This window comes from Meriones unguiculatus, chromosome 10 (assembly GCF_030254825.1).
Source record: "Meriones unguiculatus strain TT.TT164.6M chromosome 10, Bangor_MerUng_6.1, whole genome shotgun sequence".
Lineage (NCBI taxonomy): Eukaryota > Metazoa > Chordata > Mammalia > Rodentia > Muridae > Meriones > Meriones unguiculatus.
Genome location: NC_083358.1, coordinates 42,967,322 through 42,982,610, shown reverse-complemented (window position 1 = coordinate 42,982,610; position 15,289 = coordinate 42,967,322). Strand labels below are relative to the sequence as shown.

Sequence of the window (15,289 nt, the reverse complement as noted above, 5' to 3'; positions counted from 1 at the left end):
GGGGCTGGGAAAGCTGGCTTAGCTGAGCACCAGATGCTCTTGCAGAGGACACGTGCTCAGTTCCCAGCCACCACCACAGTGGCCTACAGCCATCTGTGACTTTAGCTCCTGGGGTCTTCAGGCATCAGGCATACAAGTGGTGAACATATATGCATGCAGGTAGAAGACTCATACACATAAAATGACAGGGCACTTGTTTAAATTGAGGGGTCACACATGGTGGCATATTGCCTTTAGCCCCACCACTAGGGAGGCAAAGGCAAGCAGATCCCCTGTGAGTTCAAGATCACCAGACAGAAAGAAATGGAGAGGTTTAAACCCAGTGGAAGACATCTGTTGTGTGACCGAACTTTCCCTGGAAAGATAAGAACACTCACCCCAGATAGGGATCCCGCCACAGACCAAAGTACAAATGCCACCAAAGTCCAACATGGTGAACCATGAGTTCTGTTGGGTCAATTAAGAAGCAGAAATGAATCAACGGCAGCACAGCACCAGAACCCACCCTGCGTGGATGACAGCTCACGACAGCTGGGAACCTGGAGAAACAGCCTGCAAGCAGCTCAGCAGGTTGGAAAGTGTCTTTTCCAGGTGACTCGGTTGGTCTAAACCTCTTCCAGGCATCCTGTTTCTTGTAGGGGTGCGCTCTTATCTCAGGGTCTTTGGTGCAGCTTGCTTCCTCTGAGAGTGACGTTACTATTTTATTACTTACTCAGGCGAAGAGCAGTTAGGTGAATCTGGTCAGTTTCAGGGACTTCCTTAAGCTATTTAGAGTTGTTTACCTGTGCCTTAACGGACTTCCCTGCAGGGTGGAATATTTCAATCTCAGAAGACACTGTTACACAACAGCTTTCCATGCAGAGAGAGCAGCCTTTAGAAAGGCTCTGGGGCTGGACTTTGCCTTGGGAGTTTGGGAAATATTGATGGGGTCACAGTAACAGAACACAGCAAGAGGGTGGGAAGAGACAAGAGTTGGAGAGGACAGGCCTAAACCCTGAAGACTGCAGGGTGAACTCTGGTTTTTATTCCAAATGACATGGGAGCAGAAGTGGGGTCTAAGTGCAGAAGGGACTATCCACTGGGTGCTCGCTGGCGCCCTCTGGTGGCTGTACATGAGAGAAAGGCACAGAGCCATTTCTGTTCTGGTTGGAGGGGTGTGAATGGTAAAGGGTTAGGTGATGAACGGTTTATGGATGAATTTGGGCGGAAGACACACAGATAAAACTTGATTGCATGGCTCTCCAGCATGAACTTCATAGATGACAGCATTGTGTCACAATGTCAAAAGTTGAACAATGTCTGGAGAAATAGTTCAGTGGGTAAAGGCCTTAAGGACCTGAATTCCATTCTCAGTGGCATGTGTCTATGCACAAAAACTGGCACACAAAATAAGTAAGTTTAAGTAAAAGGTTTTAAAAAAGCTAATTAGGGCATCCAGGAAGCAGAGGCAGGCAGATCTGTCTGAGTTCCAGGACAGCCAGAACTCTTTTGAGAGACCCTCCCTCAAAAGAAGGAAGAAGGGACAGATCAGACCTACCTGTGTGTACGTGGTGCCAAGAAGGACCCGTTGGGCTGGGGAGTGGTGTAGTCCTCATATACAAGGCCCTGGGTTTGGCTGCCAGCATTACAGGGTCAGCCTCAGCTTCCGGCAGGTGCTCCCCCTGTCCTCAGCCCCCTTACACTCACTGCTCTCTTCTCGTCCCAGAACCGGACACCGCTCATGTTCCAGCGCATGGAGCCTCCGTCGCCAACACAGGAGGGAGGACCCAGCCAGAACGCCCTGCCCTCCACTCAGCTAGACCCAGGAGGAGGCCTGTGAGTATCCATCTGGGCAACTGTGGCTGGGTGTCAGGCTCCAGCTTCCAAGGCCCAGAGGATGCACACCCTTTCTGGCCTCTGCCCCGGTGCAGGATGGCTCAAGAAAGTGGCATGAAGGAGAGCCCATCTTGGGTGACCCAGCGGGCCCAAGAGATGTTCCAGAAGACCGGCACCTGGAGCCCAGAGCGAGGGCCGCCCAGCGACATGCCCAGCAACCAGCCCAACTCGCAGGTGCTGCTCCCTCCCCGGGCTGGGCGGCTCAGGCAGAAGGGGTCCCGGAGAAGATTCCGCACACAGTCAGGCCCCAGACTCACCCTACCTCACCCTCTGCCTGACAGTCTGTGGAGATGCGGGAAATGGGTACGGATGGCTACTCAGACAGCGAACACTACCTCCCCATGGAAGGCCAGGCCAGGGCCGCCTCCATGCCCCGCCTCCCAGCAGAGAACCAGGTGAGAGCTTGCAGGGTTCTGGGCCTGAGGACCCTCTGCCTTTCTCTTGGGGACCCTGGCCTGGGTAGGGTCAGGGGGGAATACCCTTTCCTGACTCAGAGCCTGGCCCTCCTAACCTCTCCCTGAGCCAGAGAGAGAAGGGGCACCCTTGCAGAGCACAGCAGTCAGTGCCAAGTGTCTTTCTGCCGCTGTTCCGGAGCACAGAGAGCAAGGGAGTGGGTTTGGGGAGGGCTGGGTCCGGTTCTGACAGATGCCTTTGGGAATCCCTGCCTTGGCAGCATATGACGTGTCTCCCACTCAGGAGGCTGAGGAAAGAGGAGTTCCAGGCCAGCTTAGGCTACAGATCTGGACCATGTCTCAAAACAAACAACATGGCTTACATCTGTGATCCCAGCACTTGGGAGGCGGAAATAGGAAGATCTGGAGTTCGAGGCCAGGCACCACTATGTAGCTAGCTTGAGGGCAGCCTGAACTATGTGAGATTCTGTCTCAAAACAAAACTTAAGAATCCTTACTACCAGCTGGAGAGGTGGCTCACCCGGTAAGCCACTGCTGCTCTTGCAGGGGACCTGACTGATTGCCAGCACCTATGACAGTTCACAGCCTCCTGGGGCTGGAGCTCCAGGGCAGCCAGTGCCCTTCTGTGGCCTTCCCAGGTCCACAAACTCCCAGTCATATATACAAATAAGAACTTTTTTTTTTTTTGGTTTTTTGAGATAGGGTTTCTCTGTGTATCTGTGTAGCCTTGGCTGTCCTGGACTTGCTTTTGTAGACCAGGCTGACCTCGAACTCACAGAGATCCACCTGCCTCTGCCACTCCAAGTGCTGGGATTACAGGTGTGTGCCACTGCGCCTGGCAAGAAACTAATTTTTAAAAAGGAAAATAGAACCCTGACTCCAAAGCTGGAGTTGGAGTTCATGGTATCTCCTGTGCTTAGCATGGGCAGGCCTGGGTTCCATCACAGCCAAAACATGGCCCTGCTACCCATGCACTTCACATACCACTTGCACACATGCACAAGCACCTGTGTGCTACCCTCGTGAGAACAGGCATGCTCGTGGGCATGCACACGGCCTGCTGCCTTCAGGGATAAGGCATGTCCGGGGGATCTGAAGGCAGAGTCTGGGTGGGTATGGGATGGCTGGACATATATTCTGTCACGTGTCTGGGGGAGGTTGGGTGTGTCCCTGGTATGTGTGTCTCAGTGTGGCTGCTTCTCCGAGCTACTTCAGCCCCTTATAGGGAAGGCAGATCCCCACGGGGAAGGGGAACAAGCATGCCTGGCTACTGCGCAGTAGGAGGTGGGACAAACCCCAGGCTGCCACTGAGGACAAGAAGGAAGGGCAGGCGGGGCAGGCATGCCTGGCTGGGACAGCTCGCCCTGCGTTATGGAGCATACTCGCTGCGCCTGGCTGGGTTGTCATGGCCCAAGGGTCTGGCCTCTGGCTGCTGTGACCTGGGGTGCATGTAGCTGCCCCATCCCTTCTGTCAGGCCTGGCCTGCTGGTCCCAAAACAGAGATGAGCCAAGCTGGGCTGATGGCCACCTGGAAGCTTTGAGCTGAAGCTGGAGCGAGGCGGGGGAGGGGTGCTGGGCCGCAGCGCATCGCATGAAATGGGCCAGGAGCCTGTGGCCTTGTAGTCCCATCTGTCGGTCTCGTGTCTCTGCCATCTGTCTGTCTCTTGTTTCTTCTGTGCCCATTGTGGGGGACAGCCAGCCGGGTCCTGGGGCGCCCCCTCACTCAACACCAGAAATTTTAACCTCTCTCTACCCACTACCTCCTCCATGTACCACCCACCACCTCACCATCCCTTTGGCCTTTTATATTTATTTCCTTCTTTCTGTTTTTTTCTGTGTGCGCCACCCTGTGGGGCTGGGACAGAGGAGAAGGGGCCGGCCACGTGGAAATAACCTCAGTGTATGTACCGCGCCCGGCCAGCTTGGCTCCAGCCCCTCTCCCTCCCTGCCCTGTCTGTGACAGTTCCCACCATCTCCCCCTGCCCTCCACCCCGCCCTTTCATTGCAGACCCCACCCCTCCCCATGGAGCCCCTTCCTCATGTGTTGTGTCCTGTGTGTCAAGGGCCACACTGCACCCCACTTCGTCTTCAGAGCCTCCAAGAGGCCGAACTGCCCGTCCTACCCCTTTCTTGGGGGGTCTGTCTCTCCAACTCCACCAGTGACCACTGGCTTACTGCATCAGGTCCCTTTAGCTCCTTCCTTGGACTGGGTCCGGCACATCAGAGTTGGACCAGGCCTGGTCCAGTTGGCCCTGTCTTCTTCTGCTACAGAGAACTGAAGACTGTCCATGGCAGAGCAAGACCAAGGATTGTGGGACAGTAAATGCAGACTCAGAATGATCTCCTGTATCTCTACTGCCAGGGCAGCCCAGCCCGGCCTGGGTGATAGGAACCAGAGTTGGGGGTGGGGGTGATGGTCAGGAGAGTTGGACCAAGGAGAAGCAGGGCTCCCAGGCTTGCACTCTGCAAGCGGAGCATGCTTCTTGCCAGCCAGGCTGAACACCAGGGGCTCCTGGAAAGCAGGGCAGGGGGTCAGCCAGGGGCTTCTGGCCACAGTCCATCACATCCCCTAAGAAGTAGCCAAAGTCCTGTCAGTGGGACTTAAGAACCCTTGCTGTCAGCAAGCCAGACTCACCCCCCCACACACACACTGCACCCCTAGACACAGTCCCCGGATGCTCACACATCCTGGTTCTGTCACCAATCCGCTAAGCACCAGCTACAGGGCTGGAAGGCGCAGGCTACAAAAGTGCTGACCGCTAACTCTGCCCACATCTGTGGCCCTCCCCCAGACCATCTCTGATACCAGCCCCATGAAGCGCTCAGCCTCTGTGCTGGGACCCAAAGCCCGGCGCCTGGATGACTACTCCCTGGAGAGAGTGCCCCCTGAGGAGAACCAGCGCTACCACCAACGCCGCCGGGACCGTGGCCACCGCACCTCCGAGCGTTCTCTGGGCCGCTACACTGATGTGGACACAGGTGAGTGCCAGGGGACCCAGAACAGAGCACCCACAAAGAAACAGAAGGCCGGGAGGAGGAGGTTGATACCAGCATGGGAGAAGCTGGAGAGAGAGGGTTAGGATCTGGGAGTGGAGGCGAGTCAACCATAACACATACTCACATACTCCAACTTACAAAGGGACGAAGGAGCCGGGCGTGGTGGCACATGCCACTAACTCCAGCACTCAGGAGGCAGAGGTAGGAGGATCTCTGAGTTTTAGCCTAGCCTGGTCTACAGAGCAAGTTCCAGGAGAGCTGAACCTACACAGAGAAGCCCTGTCTTGAAAACCCAAAAAGAAAGAAAGGGCTGAAGGGATGGTGGCTCAGCAGTTGAGAACACTGACTGCTCTTCCAGAGGACCCAGGTTCAATTCCCAGTACCCACATGGGCCACTCACACCTGCCTCTAACTCCAGTTCCAGGAGAGCTGACACTTTCACAAAGACATGCATGCAGGCAAAACACCAATGCACATAAAGTAAAAATAGATAAATTATTAGAGAGAGAGGACAGAGGCTAGGTGCTGTCTCTGGGGTGGAGCTATTGGCTGCCACACAAGCGTGAGGACCTGACTTAGGACCACCGGCACCATCTACAAAGCCCGCTGTGGCAGTGTGTGTGTGAGGCACATCTGCTGGGAAAGAAGAAACAGCTGGGTCCCCCGTGCCCACAGGCCAACCAGCCTGAGCCACTCAGAGTCCCAGGCACAGAGGCGCTGTCTTTGGAAAAACAAGGCAGAGGCCGGAGAGGCTCCACAGGTAAAGCAGCTCCCACACAAGCACGAGGACCTGAGTGCGTGAGGAGCAGGGCAGAGCAGTGCGGATCTGTAACCCCAGCCCTCCTAAGGGGGCTGGGGGCTGAGGACAACAGATCCCTCAGCTTCAAACAGGACAGACGAGGAGGGCCAACACCCAGCGTCGTCCCAGCCTCCACATACCTTTGTGACATTTGCACCCACACTCACACACATGTACACACAGCATATACACCAAAATAAATAAGTAAACAAATAAGACTGATGTATTTAGTTTGTGACAAGATCTCACTATGTGGGCCTAGTCGGCCTGGAACTCTAGGATTAAAGGCATGTCTCGGATGTTTGTTTAGTTAGAGGTTTTTTTGTTGGCTGTCTTTCCCCAAGAGACAGGGTTTCTCTATGTAGCTCTGGCTATGTTGGAACTCACTCTGTAGACCAGGTCAACTTCAAACTCAGAGAGCTGTCTGCCTCTGCTGCCTGGGTGCTGGGATTGAAGGTGTGTGCCACCATGCCCAACTGTATTTTATTTTTCCAGTTCGTGTGTGTGTGTGTGTGTGTGTGTGTACGTCTATGACCTAGAGAGGTTTTGAGCATGGGTGCAGCTAACTTACATCCTCAGCAAGAGCAGCACTTTTTTTTTTCTATTGAGACAAAGTTACAGGATTTCTCTATGTAGCCTTGGCGTGTCCTGGACTCTCTTTGTAGACCAGGCTAGCCTGAACTCAAAAAGATCCCCCTGTCTCTGCCTCCTGAGTGCTGGGATCAAAGGTGTGAGCGGCACACGACCCCACCCCCAATTACAACAAAAGGAAGGTGAACAGCTCCTGAGGAACAACGCCCAGGTTAATCTCTGGCGCGCGCACACACACACACACAGAAATGTTAAAATGCTAAGAGGAAGAAAAGAGGCTAGGTCGGTGTGTCTGGTGGTAGGGAAGGCCAGCATGCAAGGCCCTAAGCTGCTCCTATTCGACACTAAGAAAAGGGATGGGCCAAGCAAGGTGGCTTAGCCAGTAAAGGCATTTGCTGCCAAGCCTGAAGACAGGAGTTTGATTCCTGGAACATTTGAGGTAGAATGTCACACTTTCAGATAAGTGCCTCCGCGGGAGGGTGTACGAGCTGAAAACAAATTTTCAAAAACGTAGGTTGGGGGGAATGAGAGAGAATAGGAAGGAAACCAGGGGCTGCAGCGCTGAGCCTGGGGACCCTCCATGCCCTGCCTCCCAGGCTTCTCCCTTCCCTTCTGGGGCCTGTTCCTCCTCCCTCACCATCACCTCCCACTTAGGCCTGGGGACAGATCTGAGCATGACCACCCAATCGGGTGACCTGCCTTCCAAAGATCGGGACCAGGACCGGGGCCGGCCCAAGGACCGGAAGCATCGGCCGCACCACCACCACCACCACCACCACCATCATCCCCCAGCCCCCGACCGAGAGCGCTACGCACAGGAGCGACCGGACACAGGCCGGGCGCGGGCCCGGGAGCAGCGCTGGTCCCGCTCGCCCAGCGAAGGTCGGGAGCACGCGACACACAGACAGGTGCGTGTGGCAGGCCCAGGCTGACCGGACGGGGCGGGCGGGGCGGGGCTGCAGCGGATGGGAAGGACGGGGGTGGGAGTGGGAGGTGCCCGGGGCGGGGCGCGGGCAGCCCGCTGCTCTCGAGTCCCCCTCGGCCCGGCCTCCCTGCGACTCGAGTCCTGCGGACGCCTGTGAGTGACTTCGGAAACTTACGAAGCTCGTTTCTCGTTTCTCTCCTCACTGTTGTGTTGGTTTGCCCGTCCCCCCTCCCCGCCTCTCCGTCCCGCCGCCCGCCCGCCCGCCCTCCCGTCTGTGTGTCCCCGTGTGCTCCTGGTCGGTCCGTGGTATCTTTGCTTTTGATTTCCTTTGTTTCGATTTTCGTGTAGGGCAGTAGTTCCGTCAGTGGAAGCCCAGCCCCCTCTACGTCCGGCACCAGCACGCCGCGGCGCGGCCGCCGCCAGCTCCCCCAGACCCCCTGCACCCCGCGGCCGCTTGTGTCCTACTCGCCGGCTCCGCGCAGGCCTGCGCCGCGCAGGCTGGCGGGTCCCGCGGCGCCCCCTGGCGGCTCGCCGAGAGGGTGCCGCCGTGCGCCGCGCTGGCCTGCGCATGCGCCTGAGGGCCCGCGGCCGCGTGGCGCCGACTACACCGAGCCCGACGACCCGCGCGAGCAGCCAGGGGGCGCGCACGAGCCCGCGCCGCGGTCGCCCAGGACTCCGCGCGCCGCGGGCTGCGCGTCACCGCGCCACGGCCGCAGGCTGCCCAATGGCTACTACGCGGGGCACGGCGCGCCGCGGCCGCGCACAGCCCGCAGGGGCGCGCACGACGCGTACAGCGAGAGCGAGGACGACTGGTGCTAAGCCGCCCCGCCCCCCGCAGCGCCCGCCCCGCGCGGGCGCGCCGCAAATGATAAACAATAACGTTTTTAAAAAAGAAAACCGGGGAGGAAAACAAAAAATAGCTTCTATTGATGAGTTTTATCATCTCAATCGAATCTTTCGTTTTCCCGGTGAAGGAAACCGAGGTGGCTGCGAGCCGGAGGGACGGCTGCACGCCCCACACACTTCTCAGACCCACGGGAGTGCTTGCGGGCCACGCCAAACTTATTACTGCCTGCAGAGATCAACTACAAGAAAATAACACTAACAGTTTTTAAAAGGACAAAAGTTTTTTCCCCCTGACATTTGGTCCTGCTTGAAATAACAAAAGAGAGAAGAGAAAAAATGACCACCACCACCGATTCCCTTGCTTCTTTTTTTCCTTTATCTTTTTAAAAACTTTTTTTTCTTTTTTTCCTATCTTGTTTGAAAAACGTGGGCTTGGGACTGTGAAATATTGCATGACATTAAAAAGAACAAAAAAAATAATAAAAACGAAAAAACTTGAATCCAAGGGCTTCTGAACTGGAGTGGTCTTTGTCCCTTGACCAAGATGCCATGCAAGTTACTCCTGGGAAATGAAAGGAGGGGGGTCAGTGAGAGAACCGCGCTGGGGCATCGCTGGGAAGCAGAGCCCGCAGGTACCATGAACGGCCCTGGGTTTACTCCCAGGTAAGGGCAGCTGTGACTCCTTGAGAGAGTACTCCGGCAGGACAGAGGCTCGCCCCTGGCTGTGCCCAGCCTCTGGTACCACCCACTCTACTCGCCCTGACCTCTGGTTCTTGACTTCCTCAACCTGCCTCAGCCGTGGAGAACTGGCGGGGGTGGGGGAAGGTCAAAGATCTGAACAGTCTGTGGAAGGGTTACGGGTCGCGTCAGAGCAGTGAGTGGAACCAGGATTTCTTTTTTTCAGATGTGTTGTTTACTTATGTATCTGTGAGTTTGTGCATATGTGCAAATGCCTTCCGAGGCCAGAAGAGGCATTGGATCCCTGGAGCCGGAGTTAGAGGGTCCTCTAACCCGGCTGTTGGGACACTGAGCTTAGTCCTTTGAAAGCCATCTTCTGACCCATGTCTTCAGCCCCCATCCCCCAAATCTCCCATCCCCACCAGGGTTTTTACACAAGGATGACCTCCTCACCCTGCATTCACCTACCTCATCTAGTTCGCTGTCTACACAATCATTGCAGCCTTCCGTGGCCGCACACAAGCAGGTGGTAAGAGGCCTCTGTCCAGCCCCCAGGCTCCCCAGTCTCACCCTGTCTTTGCCTGTTTAGAAGACTCTGTGAATATGGCTTGTATCTGTAAAACTGCAGATTAGGTGAGAAGAACCTTTGTTCACACAAACAGCAGGTGTCCCTCTTTCAAGTTCAGACAAAGATCATTTCTCTGGCCTGATGGGGCAACTTCTGGTCCTCTGTGTCTGAGTGTGCAGGCTGTGTGTGCATACAGGAGTGCGTGCACGTGGATTCTGTGGGGGCCACACAGGTGAGGACTAACTGCCTTCTTTTACCGTTAACCACCTTTTCGGGTTTTGGCTTTGGTTTGGTTGATTGGTTGGTCTTTTGGTTTTTCAAGACAGGGTTTGTCTGTGTGACAGAGCCATGGCTGTCCTGGACTCGCTCTGTAGACCAGGCTGACCTGGAACTCACATGGATCCACCTGCCTCTGCCTCCCTGAGTGCTGGGATTCCAGGAGTGTGCTCACTTTTTGTTTTGTTTTGTGAGATGGAGTTTATGTAAGTCCTGGCTGTACCGGAACTCCCTGTGTAGACCAGGCTGACCTCCACCTCACAGAGACATGACAGACTGCCTCTGCTTCCCAGTGCTGGAGTTCCAGGCGTGCGCCACCACTGCCCTGGCACATACTTAAATTTTTAACAGTCATTTGACTGAGGGATTGTTACTACCATCCAGCCTTGACATCATATTTTCAAAACTTCATGGGCTTTGTAACCTTTAGCATGCGGTTTAACTTCTCTGTGCCCCTACTTCTCTTTGGTAAAATGGAAATAATAGAACTGGACACACACACACTGTGTGTGTGTATGTGTGTATGTTTTCATTTGTGATGTACAAACGTGAGCTGTGTTCTGATAAAACATTTTTCATGAAATGCCAGCGTGGGAGAGTGTTGAAGTGGCTCAGCAGCAGCCAGAGCACGGACTGCTCTCCCAGAGGACCTGGGGTCCGTTCCGAGCACCCAAAAGTCTGTAAGTCCATTCCCCCAGGGATGGAATGAGCCCTTCTGGCCTCTGCAGGCACTGCATGCTCGTGATACCCTGGCATAAATGCAGGCACACACACATAAAATAAATTTAAAAAAATTAAAGTGAGTAGATGTAAGTCAGGAACCTGGGCTGATGGAACAGGTCCTTGATCTTAGCTACTCAAGAAACTGCACCAGGAAGATCTTTTTTGTTGTTGTTTTTGTTTCTGGTTTTCGAGATAGGGTTTCTTTGTGTAGCTTTGGCTGGCCTAGGCTTGCTTTGTAGACCAGGCTGGCCTGGAACTCACAGAGATCCACCTGCCTCCCTAAGTGCTAGGATTACAGGCATGTACCACTGCACCTGGCAAGCAGGAAGATCCTTTAAACTTAGAAGCTCAAGAAAAGCCTGGGCATCACAGCAAGACCCTGTCTCAAAATGAATGATGTGGGGTAGCAGTGTCTGCCACCAAGCCTGATGGTCTGAGTTTAATCCCTGGATCCGCGAGGTGGAAGGAGGGAACTGAGTCCTGCAAGTTGTTCTCTGACCTCTGAAAGGAGTGCGAGCTCTGAAAGGAGTCTCTGGGTGTGGCAGTACTCCTCTTGTTGAGCAATGCCAGGCCTGCGCCAAATGCGGCCTGAACATGCATGCAGTTGCTATGCATGCAGACATAGAATCAATCCTGAAGCAGGAGAATGAGGGCAGCAGGCAGAACCACCTTATCACACTGGGCCCTCTAAATGGCACATGCATGTCTGTAGCTGAGGTAGTCCAGAGGTGGCCCAGCAAGCCGTCTCACCATGAGGATACCAGACCAGCATCACCAATCTTTGGCTGCCAGCTTTAAGCAGGGTGCCAGCGACAGTACGGCCTCCCCAGGATCTGGACGTCTGTAGAGTATGGAGTTTTGCGTGACCATGTCTCCTGCTCTCACCTACCTCTGCCAGACCACGCAGCTGAAATTTGGCCCAGAAATCCACCTCTCCGAGCCAATGTCCCTGCCTCCAAGATCCCCTCCTCCACCTTAGACAGCACAGCCACGGTGCATCCCCTAACTGGAAGCCTGAGATTTCCCACAGCCAGAGCCAGGGTCTACCTCCTGTCTCCCAGGTGACTGGTCATTCTCTTTGCCTACTTGTCTGAGATTTTCTATTTCTCTTGTCCTAGCCCAATGCCAGTAGGCACCATAGAAGGCTCAGGAAAGGGGCATGCTTAGATAGTCATTAGTGAGAACTCACTCATCTAAGCAGAGACAGAAAGACAGCAGAGATTCCTGGAGGCATAAAGAGGACAAACAGGAAAGTTGACGATTAATGAGGGCAGCACACAGGTTGCACAAGAATGCGCTTAATGTCATTGAACCAGCCTGACAATAATTAAAATGCTCACATCTCTTTACATTTATTTATTTACAGATGTGTGTTCGTGTACCCATGCTACAGCAGCTATTTTAAAGTCAGAGGACAGTGCGTGGGGGTCAGTTCTCGCCTACCAAGTAGGTCCAAAGGATTCAACTTGGCAAGCACCTTTACAGAACCTGCTCCTAGAATGACCAATTTTATGGGATGCATTTTTGTTATTTAGGCTTGTATTCAGCACTGAGGATTGAACCAAGAGCCTCCTACATATCAAGCAAGTGTGCCATGCCACCTCTGACCTACACCCCTAAGTTGCCCGGACTGCCCTTAAGCTGGAAATCTTCTTGCCACCTCCTAAATGGCTAGGATTACAGACACCGCTAGGCCCAGCTGGGATGTATGATTTAAACTGGGACAAAAAGCTCATTAAGGTTAGGTGGAGTGGCTCACTCTTATAATCTCAATATTTGGGACGGAAGAAGAATCTTCGGGTTCAAGGCCAGCCTGGTCTACACAGCGAGTTACAGGTCAGCCAGAGCTACATAGCAAGACCCTGTCTCAAAACACCAAAAATAGGGGGTGGGAAGATGGCTCAGTGGTTAAGAGCACCGTCTGCTCCTCCAAAGGACCCGGGTTCAGTTCCCAGCACCCACATGGCAGCTCAAAACTGCAGCACCAATTCCAAGGGATCTGACACCTTCACACCAATGCACATAAAATTAAATAAATAGTTTTTTAAAATAGACAAACACAAACAATAAAGCCTTCTATAATCTGCTCTAATGAATCACACCTGTAATCTGTAGTCCTAGCACTTAGGAAGCTGAGATAGGAGAATAACCAGTGTGAGTCCAAGTGCCCACCAACACAAAAGGTAAACAAACTGTCCTAGACCATCTCGGGAGTGAAAAGCCAGAGGAGCCTCAGACTCATCACCGCCCATGTTCACTTCCTGAAACTGTTTGAAACTTAGAAGACATAGGGTGCGTGAGCAGCAGGCTAGCAGCTTGCCACCAAGCCTGGTGGCCAGGGTTCAAACTCCAGGAACTCACGATAAACAGTAAAACTGACTCCCGTCCTCTGACCTCCAGATTTGCCCACACACATCCACACACAAAAAAAAAAAGTTTTTTTTGTTTTTAATTTTGTTTTGTTTTTTGTTTTTTAATGATTACAAAGCCAGGTGGTGGTGGCACATGCCTTTGATCCCAGCACTGGGGAGGCAGAGACAGGTGGATCTTTGTGAGTTCATGGCCAGCCTGGTGTATAAAGTGAGTTCCGGGACAGCCAGGGCTAAAACAGAGAAACTCTGTATTTAAAAAAAAAAACAAAAAAAAAATTACAAAGAAGATACATGGAGGCTGGAGAGATGGCTTAATAGTTAAGAGCATGGGTCGCTCTTGCAGAAGACCTGGGTTCAGTTCCCAGATCTCACAAGTGTCTGTAAAATCCAGTTCTAGGGGATCTGACACCCTCTTCTGGCCATCTTAGGCACTGGACTCCCACAAGGTGCAGACAAAACAGCATACACACTAAATAATTAACTAATGTAAAAGATGAGAAGGGTGTGAAGACACACAGTCTGTAACCCCAGCTTTAGAAAGGCAGAGACAGAAGGCGGAGACAGAAAGACGGAGGCTAGCCTGGGTTACAAAAATAAACTAAAAAGCAAAAAACAAACACAAAAACATGGATTTTGTGTAGTCTTCACAAAACAAGAGTAAGTGGATAAAACAATGTATTTCAAAGTCCGGTCCACCTGGGGTGGAGCTCAGCCCGTGGTTGAGGCCCTGGGTGTTGCCATACCCGACAGGAGCAGCAGGAGCAGGAACTGTACACACCCGGTGCCTGGAACTCCCAACCACAGCATCAGAGGGCGTCGGGCCAGTGTGAGGAGCCTGTGAAGGCCTGGTGCCCTCCCAGACAACCCAGCTACAGCAGAGGCTGAGCAGGGCAGCCCCAAGGTCTCGGCCAGCCCGGTTGGGTTGAGTAGTCAGGCCTTTGGCTCAGAAAGAGAAAGGCACAGGGTGTGGGGGCACTTGAGAAAAAGAAAGCGAAGAGGCTTCGGAAGGAGCAGAAAAGCAAACCCGGCTGAGAACGCGGCTCCGAGGTGGTGAGACTGCCTAGCTCTCCAACGCCCCAGAGCCCGGCTTCAGTCCTCAGCACCGAATAAACCAGGTGCAGGCCGGTATCCTCGGGACCCCAGTGCTTGGGTGCTGAAGGCAGGAGGATCAGAAGATCAAAGTCACCTTTGACTTCCTAACAAGTTTGAGGCCAACCTAGGCCTGAACTAGATAGATGAGAGCCTGTCTCAAAGATAAAATGAAATGAAGATAAATGCCAGTTCCCAAAGAAACCCTGGACAAGGCTCACTCAATACCTGTGGCTGCTCGCTGCCCTTCTCATCCTCACCCCTACTCTAACCCTTCCCAGCCCAGACCGCCCAGGCTGCGTGTCTCCCCCAGCCCTTCTTTCTTCTGAGAACCAACCTTTTCGCCACATGCTCTTTTGGCTCTTGGCTTTCTCTTGGCCTCTTGGTCTTAGGCTCCTCTCTTGGCTAGTTTGCCCTCTCTCCTCTTTCTCTTCTTTTGCTCTCTCTCTCTCCTCTCATGGCCTGGTTCAATCTGGATGCTTCTAGGTGTCTCTGGCTGTTCTCTCATATCTACAAGAAAACCTTCTCCTCAACCATACCTAAGAGCAGTCATGTCCTCATTCAACAAACGAATAAATAAATTCTTAAACGCTCTTAAACACAGTCTGGCTTTGCTGGTTGTCCCCTGGTGGGTGGGTGGGTGACATGCTGCTCACCACTCCACCCCAACCTCTGGAGACATATTTGGTTGTCATAGTAGAAGATGAAGTTGCAATTGGTATCGAGTTAATTAAAGCCAGAGACAATGTCCAATATTTCAAGATGGGGCAAGTGGTTGACTCAGACACACAGGCCCTGCCTAGACCCCCCCAGTGAGGGGCTGGGGTATGGCTTAGAGGTTGACTACTGCCTAGCATGTGTGAGGCCCTGGGTCCATCCCAGTGCGTGTGTGTGTGTGTGTGTGTGTGTGTGTGTTGTATGCGCACGCACATACACACACACACACACACTTGGGGTGTGAGGGTTGGGAGCTAAAACCCATAGGGCACTGACCCGAGAACAATAGACTGAAGAAATGCTCCAAAGGTTATAAGCACTTGCTCTTTCAGAAGTATGGTTTCCAGTACTCAGAGCAGCAAACTCACCTATAACTTTATTCCCAGTGGATCTAGTGCCTTCCTCTACTCTCCAAAGGCA

At 53.5% G+C, this 15,289-nt stretch overlaps 1 protein-coding gene across 7 annotated transcripts in view; it reads left to right on the top strand.

Moving 5' to 3' along the window:
• Positions 1–8,951, top strand: part of Cacna1a (calcium voltage-gated channel subunit alpha1 A) — a 214,131-nt gene extending 205,180 nt beyond the window's left edge. For 3 of the 7 annotated variants that reach the window (XM_060392361.1, XM_060392357.1, XM_060392356.1), the window contains exons 41-47: positions 1,706–1,815; positions 1,911–2,049; positions 2,157–2,270; positions 4,153–4,188; positions 5,081–5,267; positions 7,330–7,583; positions 7,949–8,951. In XM_060392361.1, the coding sequence (XP_060248344.1) occupies positions 1,706–1,815; positions 1,911–2,049; positions 2,157–2,270; positions 4,153–4,188; positions 5,081–5,267; positions 7,330–7,583; positions 7,949–8,419 (1,311 nt within the window). In that variant the 3' untranslated portion in view covers positions 8,420–8,951. The remainder of the gene's footprint in view (positions 1–1,705; positions 1,816–1,910; positions 2,050–2,156; positions 2,271–4,152; positions 4,189–5,080; positions 5,268–7,329; positions 7,584–7,948) is intronic. The other 4 variants (XM_060392360.1, XM_060392359.1, XM_060392362.1 and 1 more) reach the window with 4 other exon arrangements.
• Positions 8,952–15,289: the final 6,338 nt, after the last annotated feature.